The following is a 13,332-nucleotide window of genomic DNA, read 5'->3' as shown; positions in this document are numbered from 1 at the left end:
GCCAAGAGACTGAGGATTAAGTTCTGGTTTTTGGCTTCTGCATTCTGGTATAGTTAAGGTATCATAATCGTAAAATATAAATCCACCAATGAAATGTCCTATCCACCCCTTACACTTCTAACCCCATCTTCAGGCCAGGTGTGTCGCCAAGATAAGACCTGTAGCTCATTTTTGTAGATTGTATAGTGTATAGATACAGATTATTATGAGACTTGTCTCAATCACTGTTTGAAGTGATGATAAAGAATGATAGAGTGCCAGTTTAGGGCTTTTAATTGGCCACTTCTCACGCTAAAGGGATACTCCACCATTTTTGAATTATTCCCTTTTTACTTTGATAATCTTCAGGATTTTGCCTCTAGTTAAATCTTAAAGCTTTTGTCCATTGGTTATCAAAACAAGAATCATGTTAGACATGCACTCTAGCATACATCCCTCTGAATGTCCATGAAAGTTTAACTTCTCCAGTTTAGTTATCAACAGGGAAAAACAACTGAAAAGAATAAAACCAACAAAACTAATACAACAGGAAAGGAAATTTCTGCTTTCAGTAACTTGGTAAGTATCCCAATAGGATTCAAAGTTACCATCTCTATCTCTCTATTTTCAAATCTTAGAGCTATAAATTACAACTGAATAATTACTAACAGTACTGATATTCCTCTGGTGCTCTTCAGATTCATGCTTCAGATCATATGTAATTAATTGGTGTTCTCTGTTTCCAATCCCACTAGCTGCTCAGGGATGGAGCATAGACCAAATTATTTAACTAACACACAAGCCCTTCTGAGTATTAAAGGGCAGTATTTAGAATTTACAAACCCTTGTCCAGCAGAACACTGGCATACAACATCGAATAAGTTCAGTTGGTACATAAGGGTGGTGGTGCAGGATCGAGGCATAAGCAAATATTTACAGGCCTTACCTTGCACCTAGCAATGTTTTTCATGTTCTCTTGGAAATGGAAAAATGCCGGCGCAAATAGAACAATATTAGTTCGAGAATGAAAAATCAACTTGTGTGACTGGTTTGATGTCTGACACTTCATAAAGCTTTTAAGCTTTTCTTTTTTTGCAGCAGCAAGGAAGGTGCTTCAGATTTTGCCTGCTGAAAATTAAACAAGTCAAACACTGATTGAAGAACTCAAGAAAAGGAAGTGCAATAACTGGGTGTTTGGAAGAGATTAATTTGAATCCATAATGATAATGAAAGAGGTTCTGAGATGCTACCAGCATATATAACGATAACAGTTTCACGAGGTTCGATTTCGTGATTGCTCTTTTCTACCAGTAAGCTTCCTCTGACGCTTGTGCCCAATCAATTTTATTAAGCCAGATGAGGGAGCTTCCCTTCCAAATTTCAGGTCTTCACCTCCAATCATGTACATGTTTCCTGCTTCAGGCACAGTAAAATCAGCAGGGTTTCTGTTAATGCTGCAGATTTCATTCTCTGAACCACTTTTGGGATGGAAAAGAGTGGCACTCATAGTATGAGCCTCCTGTTTGTGTTTTGTTGCACTCTCCATTGCATGAAACTGTACAGGAAGCATCATAAAATCTGAAGTGTCATGCACCATTTTTGGCATACTATGTACAGGAATAGATCCACAAGTTATGTTCAAGCCACTACTTAAAGATGCGGGCTTTTGTGATTGGCGGTTTCTGTTCTGTCGTTGTGAGTCTGAGCATTTTTTCTTCTCTTTCTCTCTAGACTTCAGTGAAAATTGACCTGTAAAATCTGTTGCCTTCTTGAACCTTCTGTCATGTTGGAATGAAGTAGAAGGACCGACCGTTGGAGTGACTGACATACATTCACAGAAACTCTCAGGCTGGTGGTTTTTACCATTACAATCATACGATGGATGTTTCATTGAATTGGTCCTATGTCCCCCAGACGGCAGGCCTGCAAACTCTTTAGAGTGATGACCATGAAGAAAGGACGTTTTCTTAACGCATCTTTGGTTTCCATCCACATCAACTGGTGCACCTGACGTTAACCGTGCATCCATAAGGCTAAGTAAATGCATGGCTGGTATGGTTTCATTAGAATACAGATCTAATGACCCCATCCCATTATGTTTGCAAGCAAATGGGTAATCTGCATGAGTCCTTCTAAGGGCTTCAGGATCAAACTTCCTACTATGCTTTTCAAAGTTTGAAGCCAGATTTAAGAAGTTCCGATCATCATTTCCATTTATATTTCCCTTATGCAGACTGCCAGGGCAATGTGAAAGCACATCTACATTTGCCACCTGATTTGCACACTTCTGAGGGATGCCGTATAGATAGGGCATGCTATTTGTTATCACAGATGGCCATAAATGAGCTACTTCTTTATTCTGCTGTGGAGCACTCTGGCATGTGTTACAAACTCCCAATGTCTGCATGCTAGCGTGGGAGGACCTCTGCCCAACCATGTTCCCAATCCACTGGCAATTTTGAGCACTGTTTTGCCTGCTGGAATTGGTGGCAGAAAATTGGATTCCATTCAATGGCTTCTCTCCACACAGAGGAAAAGGCCTAAAGCCTGCAGGGGAATAACTTTGTTCCATTTGGCTCATATTGTACTGGTTTCGGTCCATATGAGAGAAATAATCAACTGATTTTTGTCTGCTGGATCCCACATTATCACCTCTTAAAATTTTGCCAATTCTTCCATTTTTAACTCGAGGTTTTGGTTTTTGAGTGGTCTCATGAAACAGGCTCATTTTTTCATTTCCAAACACTTTATTAAGATCCACCCTCTGATCATTTCTGGTGTTATTGGTTGTTTCTGATAGCTGATTATCAATTTCAGTATCAGGACGACACCTCTCAAACTGATTCTTTGCCATGAGTTCAACGATTTCCATTGGGATGTCATCTAAAGCTCCTTGCTCAGATGACATTTCAGCTCGTTGATCATACTGTTTCCTAGCAGCTGCTGAATGCTCCTGAAGCTCCACTGTTTTGCCGTTGTTTCTTGTACCACTGTAATCCTGCAAAAGGAACAGATAAAAGGGAAAAAAATCTCCTCTTAATTTCACAGAAATAAAAAAATGAAAAAAAAAAAGATGCATTGACTAGCTGAATTAATCCTAATTACTCAGGAAACAGAGGGAAACATCTGCCATAAAGGTCAATTATGTTTTCAGGAAAATGTTTAACCCACTCACAACAATGAAATTCACATGATTGATTATGCTAATTAATGCTACATGTATATGCCATTTTCAAAATGATGAATGAGAATGCTAGTATCTAAGTTTGCAGATATAAGATGGCATGAACTTATATCAGAACCACAATGGTCAAAAGTGTCTAAAAATGTTCCAAGAGAAATTTATATTTTGGTTTATGGAAGCAGAAGTTGTTCCAACGTCTAACCAAGATAGGGAAAGATTTGATACTTAATCTTTGCAGATACTATCTAGTGGAACACTCAAGGCTGGAATAAGCAAAAGACAATGGCTTCACTTTTCCATAGAAATAAGTATGAAAGTCATAGCAGAGTTCTCAATTATGTCAACCTGTTTTCTCCAAAGGAAAAAGAAGAAGAAGAAGAAGATATATATACTTTTTTAGTGATTCTTATATGTCCTACAGAATCCCAGCATCAAGGCAATAGTGTCTTAACTGTGTTAGATATAACAGCTTACCTTCTGATTCAATTGTTAAAAACTAAAGATTTATAAGTGATAGTGGAAAAGGGAATGTTTGTGGCTCAAAAGCCAGAACCATTTAATCTGAATGTTCCAGAAATTTTACTCTGAACGTTAATCATAACTTGAATAATTCATGTATACCTAAACTGACTGTAAAAACATCTTATCTACAGAGGCAGAAAACCAAAATTTGGGGAAAAGATCACAAAATTTGTCCTGCCACAAATCTTGTGCATTCTTTTTTTCTTTTTGAGTGCTAGTTCGATAACTGGAGTAACAAAAGAAAAGCTCATACCATTTGCTGAATCAGTGAACAACTCCTAACTTCAGCATGAGAGCTGTGCTTTTGCTTCTCATTCAGGAATGGAATTCTGTACATAGTTCGGTTACTATTGAGGTCAACATGTTCCTTCCAAAGATAGGCATCTAGTTCAGATTTAGATGGGAAACTAGAGTCTCCAACATAGTCCAGCTTTGGATCTTTCCTCCCAATCTCATCTTCTCTGAGAACACCCCCTTGCCAAGGTAATAAAGATGGTAGCCCATCTCTGATTGGAGCAATATATTTTCCATCATATCTTTTAGCAGGCAAGCAATTATTAAGAGAATAATGAAATCCTTCTTCAGCTGATGCATCTTGGTTTACTTTCAGTGGAACAGCAATGGACCCAATTTGTTTTATTTCGACATCTTTCCTTGAAGTCAGACCTTCTCTGAACATGCCATGGTTCCAAGGAATCGGAGAAGCATGCCCATCATGATCTTGATGCATCTTGATCTTTTTCTTCGATAAACTAGATTTTTTCTCTGCCTTTTGGGCAGATTCAGGGAAGGGATCCAACCCACTGCCTGTAGATACAGCATTTGATTTGTACAGAACAATATCAGTTGCATTGCTCTTACTGGCATCTCCAGTCTTTTTCTGTCTTTCTTTCTGCAGATTTTCTTGAGACAGACTCAAAGACAAACATTCATCAAAATTCTGGGTCATTTTATTTTTCTTCTTTCCTAAAATAGGACTTCTATCAACTTTAAGGTTAACCAAATGGCTCTTTGCACCAGTTTGTGAGCCACTTCCATTAACTGTACCTTCAGAATCAGAACTAGCAATTCCATTGGCAGTTTCAGCGCCTCTGTTGAAGGTCCTAAGGTTTTTGTGCCCGTTATTGGGAGAGCTCATTTCTGCAGGTCTCCATTCTTCATCCTGAGGCAACTTTCTTTTCCTACTATGACCCAAACTGCTTGTAACATTTCCTTGCAAACTGACCTGACCTTGGGGAGCAGATATTGAGTCTACAGCAATAGATGCATCAGGAATGGCATTGGAAGGAGAATCTTCTGTACTTGTGAAATCAGTTTTTTCATCACCATTTTTACCCAACAATTCAGTCAGCAGGCGCACCTTACGGTTTTTTCTACGATGCAAGCTGCCAGATGTAGTTCCAAGCAATACCTCGGCACTTTCAGATGATGCATAATCACAATCATCTAATTCCAAAGAAGGATGTTCGGCTCTATGAGTCTTGGTAGCAGCAGGAACCCTATTAACCATACTGGTTATCCCAAAGGATCCACAAACTTTCACTAAATCCATCTGCTGATCAAAGACAGAAGCATGTTTTCCTGTTTGATGTGTTTCAGCGGCATCCTTAACTGTGCACTTCAGTTTTGAATCAGGAAGCTTGACACCAGCAATTTCATTATCTTTTAAATCAGGCTTTTGAGGTTGCATAGAAGCCACTGTTGCAGAAATCAGAAGCATTGTTATTGCAACCACTGCAGTTCTAAATTCAGTTGCAAAGCAGAAAAACTGTAAAGCTTTTTTAACTGGTCTTTTATTCATAGTAGACATACCTTTATCATCTATATGAAGTGTTTGTTGCATAAGGCTAGCAATAACTTCGATTCCAGCATAATTTGAAATATGGATTTCCTTATTAATGTTATTTTCTAAGACATCTGTTTGCCCTGGAAAAAGCACCAAAAAAATTAATGCTCTAATGTAGTGGTAATCACATCAAAGTAGATTGAGCTAGGAATAGAAATATACCAATTATTGGTAAATTAGCAATTTCAGCCTTCTTTTCACTTTTATCACTAAATAAAGGATGACAGTCACTGGTCTTGACATTGACACAAGCATTAGCATCATGTTGCCTTGATTCAGCATTAATCTTTGCAGCCTGCTGCAAATCTGATAACCACATTGCAGCATCACCATGGGATGACACATGGGGACAAATACCAAAGGACTTCAATTCGCTACTATTTTTAGCAACAGCTCCTTCTTCATTTACACTTCCTTCAGCCCCAATTTCCTGCAGACAGCTTTGGCAACACCACCATCTGAACTTCGGAACAAGTAAAGGAGGAAGCTTACAGTTTTGTTCTTCAGATATTTTCTGACCACCATCTAAAGCAAATGGCCAACATTTCTTCCAGTCTTTTTTACGCATCTCAGATGCATATCCACTGCATTTAAAACAAAGAGAACTTATGAAGAAGGCTTTCCAACATGAACATTATTGTACTACATAGCAAGTCAGAGAATTAGTGCACAGAGAGCTATCTTATAAGCCATTGATACATATCAAATCTTGCAATAAATTCCCCTCAATATCTAACTTGCATCTCTTTAAATGCCATTTCATAAAATAGCAATTTAGTATCCTCTCCTACTTCTTGGAGATATGGTCCTATCTGCCACTATGTTAGTCCCATATTCATTCGATCTTATGCTAATAAAGAATAAAATACTTCAGCTGATGCTACTAGTTAAATAAAAAGGAGCTCCAAAACATTCTGGTCCTATATTCTCAAAATTATAGTATCCATAAAAATGGGAAAAAGAAAAACTCATGTACACACACAAACAAGCAAGTGATGAAGTTTGTGTGGAAGCATAAACAACGGAAAAAGAAGTTAATTCATTTTAATAATTTAGAAGTCATTTGTTTATAAAAAGGGAGTGACCCAATATGCATGCAGTACCCTCATTTATCAAAGTTTCTGCTGAAGAAAGACATCTCTCGCAAATACATAGTTCATATAGCTCCATCACTCAAACAGACACCATACCAGACACTTATTTTCAAACACAATGGCAACGTAGAAAGGATAAGATAGTTCAAAAAAATTTAGAAGACGGAATAATAAGGATCATGGCTTACCGAATAGAAAAATGCTCACACTTCCCAGTATCAATGTCATCATTAGCATTAATGAGATCTATAGATATCGAGTCAATCTTTATCGGTGATTCCACAGACTTGGCAACAATATTAGAACTGCTGCTCTGATGAATGTCCTCAACCGCAATAGTTCTCTCCATGTTATGAGTAACTAATTAACACCACCAATGTGCAAAAGTAAGACACCCTATGTGCATAGAATAATAACATGTAGTAACATTGTAAATATGTCCATATGCTATGTGATCGATATGCATGAAGCCCTAAGACATCAAGTAGATCACAAGAACTTAAAGCACAGCACCAAAAAACCATGTTAGGGTTATTCATAATTCCTAGGAAATTCATAATGAAAACAACATAGTCATAGTAAAACGGATACACAAAACAGATGAGAAGCTGGAAAGCCCTTATATATGGTGATTTATTACATAAAATAATAACCTATAGCAGTAGACAAGTAAATACTATTGAAAAGGAACAAAATTGGAAACCCTAATTCCAATGAAATCAAACATAAAGATGTTTGTAGTTACTGCATTAATGTTTTAATAAAATCTTAATAACTTACATAGCAAAACCCATCCATTTATGATACAAAGTAAATCATGAAATAACACAGATAAGATAAACAACGTGTTAGGGTTTTATCAGATAATAAGAACTAAGAAAGTTCGCGACGAGCAGAATAGTTTTGTTAATCTCCCCTATACCAAAGAAATAATCCACCTTAAAACTCACCTCCAAAACCTTCGAGTTAGATGGTAAGATAATCCACATCAATCCATAAAATGAAATTTTTTCTAGGGTTTCGTCATTTCCAATTCACAAACCAGTGACCAGTGAAAACCATTGCTAACACCAGAAAACCCATCAAAAGCAACACAAAATATCCACAAAAGCGAAGAGATTACCTCAAAAAGCAAAACCCAGATGCCAAAATGTTAACAAAAGACTAAACATAACGTAATAAACACAGTAAACTAACCCCAAATAACTGAAACAAACAAGCTCCAGCTGAGTTTAAACTGATATTAATCAAAACAAAACCAATTTAAAACCAACGAAAAAAACCCAGAGCTTTAAATTGTAATTAGATTAGAAAAAAACATACCTTTATTTCACGTAGCTATCTTCTAAGACAATCTAAAACCAACCCAGCCTCGATTCTTCACGGCCAGTAGAGAAAATGGTATCAAAACAAAGAACATTGAACGACCAAGGAAAATATACAATCTTTTTGAAGAGATCTGCAGCTTGTTGCTTAGAATTTGAGTGCGAAGTTTGAAGAAACCCTAGCTTTAACAAGGAGAGGTTTTTCGATTCTTTTAGAGAGAGAGAGAAAGAAGTAGACAGCAAAAGAGTTTTTATCTTTTGTCCTTGAAAGAAGGGTCTTTGTTGTTGTATTAAAATCCTCTGTTAAAAAAGAAAAAATATATTTTAAAATAGAAATGAGGAAGAAAGGACATGGCCATGCCATGTCATGAACACTCAACCATGCATCCATGTGTAGAGAGAGAGTAAGAGAAGAAAGTCAAGAGAGAGAAAACCGATGTGGGGGGACAAGTACCAATGGTTTTTGCCCACGTGGAAGGATGGTGCGGTTCTTATCACAATCCATTATGGGTGTTGTGTCTTAAAGGAAAACCCTAGAGCGAACAGTGGAAGAGCAGTATTCCCACGCGTTGTTTTCACGCTCCTGTTCCCCCACCCCCGCATCAAATTTTATTAGTCATTGTCGTATCATGCGGTCTCACAGATGCCTTTGCACGTTAACAACCTTCCATTGGAGCGTATGATGAACTCTCCAAGGTAGCGCGTGGAGTTAGTTTGACATGAAACCCTAAAGCTAACATTTTGATTTTTTTTTCTCTGAGAAATGTAATATATAAATGTAATGTGTAACCCTAGCTCTAGCCCATTTTCTTCAATAAATATCTAACCCTAACCCTGGCCTAGTAAACTAGTTGGTGAATTGAGGTGGGAGGGGGAGGGTGAGGGTGTGAATTACATACTGTTGGGAATTGGGGGCTTCCAATTATGGAAATATCACTTCTTCTTTTTATTTTTCTTTATATTTATCGTTTGAGGGCACTCTTTTGCTTTTATTCCACCCTTGAATGTCACCCCACCTTTCACCTACATTGTATGCTTTAAAACTAAATTACAATCTCCTCATAATAAATTCTTTCATTATCTATACATATAAGCAGATAATGTTTCAATACCAAATGACAGATTCTTTACTTGTAGAATAGGGAAAACTTAAATCAAGTCATAAAAATAGAACAAGGGGAAGAAGTTTTATCCTTTTGAGTAGGTTGGGGTTTAAGGTAGTGAAGAAAAACAAAAAGAAAAAGAAAAAGAAAAACACCCTAGGAAATGTAAGTGAAACAGAAGATGACTTTTGTTAATTAATTATTAGGTGTTGGGTGAGGTAAAAAAAAGTTGGGATCCTTTACTTATGGATTAAGTATAAAATTGAATTCAGGGTTTTCAATTTAAAAAGAGATCATGAAATCCATTTATGTCCAAATATGCATGATATCCTCCCCATTCTAATTAAGTGCATGACAATTGATTTATCGAATTAGGATTGATTTTCATTACGAAGATTTTAATTATGTTTTAATTTTCGTTATCAATAAATTTTTATGATCAAACTCCCTTTTAACAAAATTTTCATTTAAAATCTCAATATTCGGAAGATATATGTGGAGCTATGGTATAGTTAGTTCAATCGTGTGTGGTACTGTTAGCACATGTTCCCAACTAAAAAGAGTAATTAGGCTGCAAAAAAGAAGCCATGCATGACTTGGATCGACAAAATCATGTCAGCCATATGTTTCCTACTTCCAACAGCAAAAAATGACTACAACTCACTTTCAGGGTCGAAAGAACAAAGAAAAAATATCAGGGCCGGCATCAATTGTTTTCGACTAGTAATGAATGGTTCTAGACATGGGTTTTGCCAACTTTAATTTATTGTAGTAATTATATGTAATACGGACTCTTTTTATAATTGTGTACTAGGAATTAAGACAAAATAATGGAAGAAGAATTAAGTGGCATGGATGGTGTGGCTAAGGTGGATCCAGAACAGTACCATTTCTTCATAGGAGCTTGGGTTTTTTTTTTTTCTTTTTTGGTTTCAGTTTCTGGCTCTGGATCCAGGGTCTGTGAACCCATTGATATTTGTGTTGAATTTGGCAAAAATATGTCATAGATCTTGAGGATTTGTTGGGTCTAAATGGCTGAAAGGGATACATCATCCTTCTTGTGGAGAGGGCCCTCCTTATAATGTTCTGTCATCATAGGCACAGACCCAACACACATCCAATTAAAAAAAAAAAGGAACAAAAAAAATATATCTGTTTCCAAGAGAAGTGTTTTCTTTTAGATGACCTAAGTTCCCCAAGCTGCCTGTTTTCCTGAAACTTCTCAAACGGCTCATGGCTGCAGTTGCCGCACAAACATTAAAGTTGTGTGAAAACTTTAAAAATGACTTGGAATATTATACGTACAAAGCTCAAATGAGGGTAAATTAACCCATTTGATGTAGGGTATAGCAGTTAGATATTTTGGGCCAATTAATCAAGCAGCAGTATCTCACTCAATTTGTCTGGGATATCTCTGATTTTCTGGCTCAGATAATTTCTCAGAAATATCTCACCTGAGATTTTGGGTAAAGAAGGCATAAACTATTCGACCAACCTTGTTGAATCAATGTTGTAAATGCCATAAACCTTCCCCTCCTTTGCCTTTTGCCACCAAAACCTGCAGAAAAAATTGCTGTTTTTGATTTTTTCCTAGTTGATCTGTTGTTCTTTATTTACTTCAATTTGCAGAACATGGAGTGGTTTTGCTATATGTATAATCTGGGTAAGAGCCAGCTAACAGAAGACTCGTCAGCCAGCTAATACATAAAGGGAAAGGGGTATGTCATCAATCACGAACCTCTTTATGCTGGAAATGGTTCAGGAGCATTATTTATCTGAAACCCTTTGGGGCAAAAACCCAAAAAAGCATTTTGAGTTTGTTTCTCTGACATAAAAACAAAACCAGTTCAAAGTTGGAACAGTTCTTCAAAAACCCAAGTACATATACATGGCTGGGTACTACATATTCAGATGAATCTACTCATTTCCCTACCAGATCTCTTGTATATACTTTTCGTCTCGTTATGCCTAATGTGCTGTGGCTTATGATATCTCCTTATTGTACTTTTAATTTGGCTAGAACCCGAGTTTCCCATAGCTTTTTGACAAGTCTCCGTAAGTTTGTCTTCTTTTATTCATGCATGCGTCCATGCTTGTATTACTATATATTAGTACATATGCATCCCATTCATGGATATTTTCTTTGGCAGGTTTCTTTCTGCTAAGTTTCCTTTTTAGGTTAATTATAATCAGTAGTGATTGATTGTCATATAAATAAATAAATAATCCTTAACCCTTGTTATGATCATAATTAGAATTTCAATTTTATTTTTCGAACCATAAATTATACACTAATCATTAAATTAAATGCTCGTATACTTTTTATGATCATAATTAAAATATTGCAAACAAAACTTTACTTATGTCAAAAATTAATTAAATACTCACACAAAAGGTGGCATAAACTGGCTTTACTTATCCCCAAAAATTAATCAGAACATAGAGCAAGAAAGATTCCAAAATTAAATATAATTATATGGGAAAGAAGAACAGTTGCCCTAAACAAGGGGTTTAGGCAAAGAAAAAAAAATACTGGGCATAGATTTTACCGAACAAGAAGGTAGTTGATGATCACATGGCTACACTGTTGCATATACAAAGAAAGCCTGCTATGGGGGGGAAACGATTTGATTGTGATCAGACAGCTGCTAGATTGATTCAGCAGATTTTAATCACTTCCCTTCCTTGTCCAAACTATCACCACAGAGGTCTACCATAGACATGCATGCCGGACATTTGTGGTTGCATGCAGCGTGATTTCGGCTCCAGCTAGCCTCTAGTGATTGAGCGTAGATAAGAATTCATCTCTCCAAAAACACAAGTACCCCAAGATTTGTTTGTATTTTTCTTTCTTTTTTGTGGTTTAAAAATATTTATATTAATAATATCTTTTCCTTTAAATAAAAACCAAACCAGGACTTTGCACTTTAAGATTTCAGGATGTAATGATGAAGATCCTGGGCCAGTAAGATTCCTGAGACTATGTCCCACGTATGATGTATACATGGATAGGGTTTATCTATATATAGTTCATCTTCTTTTGTCTGGATTTAATCTTGGGATTCAATCTTGGAAGATAAATATGCACTTTGGGCACTAATTTGTTTGGAAACACTAAATTAGTTCTTTTTTTTTATAAGATGGGTAACAAATTAAATGTTTAAATTTTCATTAAAATTATAACTATATTACTATTAATTAAATTAAATGTTTAAATGAGATTTTTGTATTGATATGTTGAGATACGATGAGTCATGTCCGTTCCAGTTTTTTTTTTTATAATCAAAAGATTAAATACTTAATCGATATCTTTGTAAATCCGAATTAATGATGAATACAAATATAAATATAGTTCAACAAAATTTAAACAGAGATCATACTTACTAAACTAAATCTTTTCATTTAGGTTTGTTTAAAAGAAATTAAATCATACAACCACATGACTTGCGAAAAAGTATATCAAATATTTAGTAATTCGATAAAAATGTTAACTTCTATAAGGTTGGGTGATTAAATTAACATTTTTATGTTATGGGATCAACAAATCCTTGCACCCCCATTAACTTAATCATAGGTTACATTACCATGTGATACCATAATCATTAAATTTCTTGAATTTTTTAATTTCCTCCATTATTGTTTTCTTTTGACATTATCTTGTGTACATTTATTTCATTTTCATTATTCTCCCAAGGGGGTGTTGTCATGGTAGGTGAGGTCTTTAAAATAATTAACCAATTGCATATACAAGCAAATGACGTTTGCCAATGGCGGATTGAGGAGAGAACAGGTGAATATTGAAAGAGGAAATTATGAAAACGATTCTTGCAAATGAGAATACCATTATAGCTTCGTTCGACCACCAGTGTTGCTGTCAATCTTAATTAATATATATGTTGTGGAGTAGTTGTTTAAGTCTTTGTGGTCCTCCCAATGGTAGCAAATTTGAGTTATAATATATATATATATATATATAATTATTTTTTATTTCATATATTAATAAAAGCTCGCAACCATTCAAAATAAATAAAGTCTTTTATTAAGTCGATCAATGATACATTACGACAATATATAGTCATAATTGTCGTCGAGAGGATCGGACACAATCAAACAAACACATGTATCAATCTCTTAAAAATAACGAAAATTTATAATTTCATTCAAGTTTATTAAATTTATCATTTTGTAAAAAAAAAAAACATTTATGATTATTAGCTTAATTTATACATTATTGGAACTCTTTGAACAAGTTAGAAGCATTTGCATTGGGAGATACACG

The 13,332-nt window shown here is 35.6% G+C and overlaps 1 protein-coding gene and 1 long non-coding RNA gene across 5 annotated transcripts; both read right to left on the bottom strand.

Moving 5' to 3' along the window:
• Positions 1 to 523: 523 nt before the first annotated feature.
• EMF1 (embryonic flower 1 (EMF1)) lies at positions 524 to 8,229 on the bottom strand. Of its 3 annotated transcripts, none has more exons than XM_018128034.2 (7): positions 7,949 to 8,229; positions 6,814 to 6,985; positions 5,694 to 6,115; positions 5,498 to 5,611; positions 3,939 to 5,383; positions 1,230 to 2,977; positions 524 to 1,107 (listed from the first exon to the last, which is right to left on the bottom strand). In XM_018128034.2, exons 2-6 carry the CDS (start codon positions 6,972 to 6,974, stop codon positions 1,253 to 1,255), a joined length of 3,867 nt encoding a protein of 1,288 aa, XP_017983523.2. In that variant the 5' UTR covers positions 6,975 to 6,985; positions 7,949 to 8,229; the 3' UTR covers positions 524 to 1,107; positions 1,230 to 1,252. The 3 variants fall into 3 exon arrangements, with proteins under 3 accessions (XP_017983523.2, XP_088666137.1, XP_088666136.1); XM_088810011.1 differs by having other exon boundaries at positions 524 to 1,104; XM_088810010.1 differs by lacking the exon at positions 7,949 to 8,229 and adding an exon at positions 7,576 to 7,859.
• Positions 8,230 to 10,085: 1,856 nt separating this feature from the next.
• Positions 10,086 to 11,970, bottom strand: LOC148760616 (uncharacterized). 2 transcript variants are annotated; one of them, XR_016028405.1, is made up of 3 exons: positions 11,603 to 11,958; positions 10,792 to 10,878; positions 10,086 to 10,611 (listed from the first exon to the last, which is right to left on the bottom strand). It is a non-coding gene; the product is annotated as an uncharacterized LOC148760616 (long non-coding RNA). The 2 variants fall into 2 exon arrangements; XR_016028404.1 differs by lacking the exon at positions 10,792 to 10,878 and having other exon boundaries at positions 11,603 to 11,970.
• Positions 11,971 to 13,332: the final 1,362 nt, after the last annotated feature.

The sequence above is a fragment of the Theobroma cacao genome, chromosome 9 (assembly GCF_053813885.1).
Source record: "Theobroma cacao isolate CCN51 chromosome 9, ASM5381388v1, whole genome shotgun sequence".
In the NCBI taxonomy this organism is placed as follows: Eukaryota; Viridiplantae; Streptophyta; class Magnoliopsida; order Malvales; family Malvaceae; genus Theobroma; species Theobroma cacao.
Note: the sequence above shows the minus strand (reverse complement) of the source record. Positions and strands in the feature narration are given on the sequence as shown.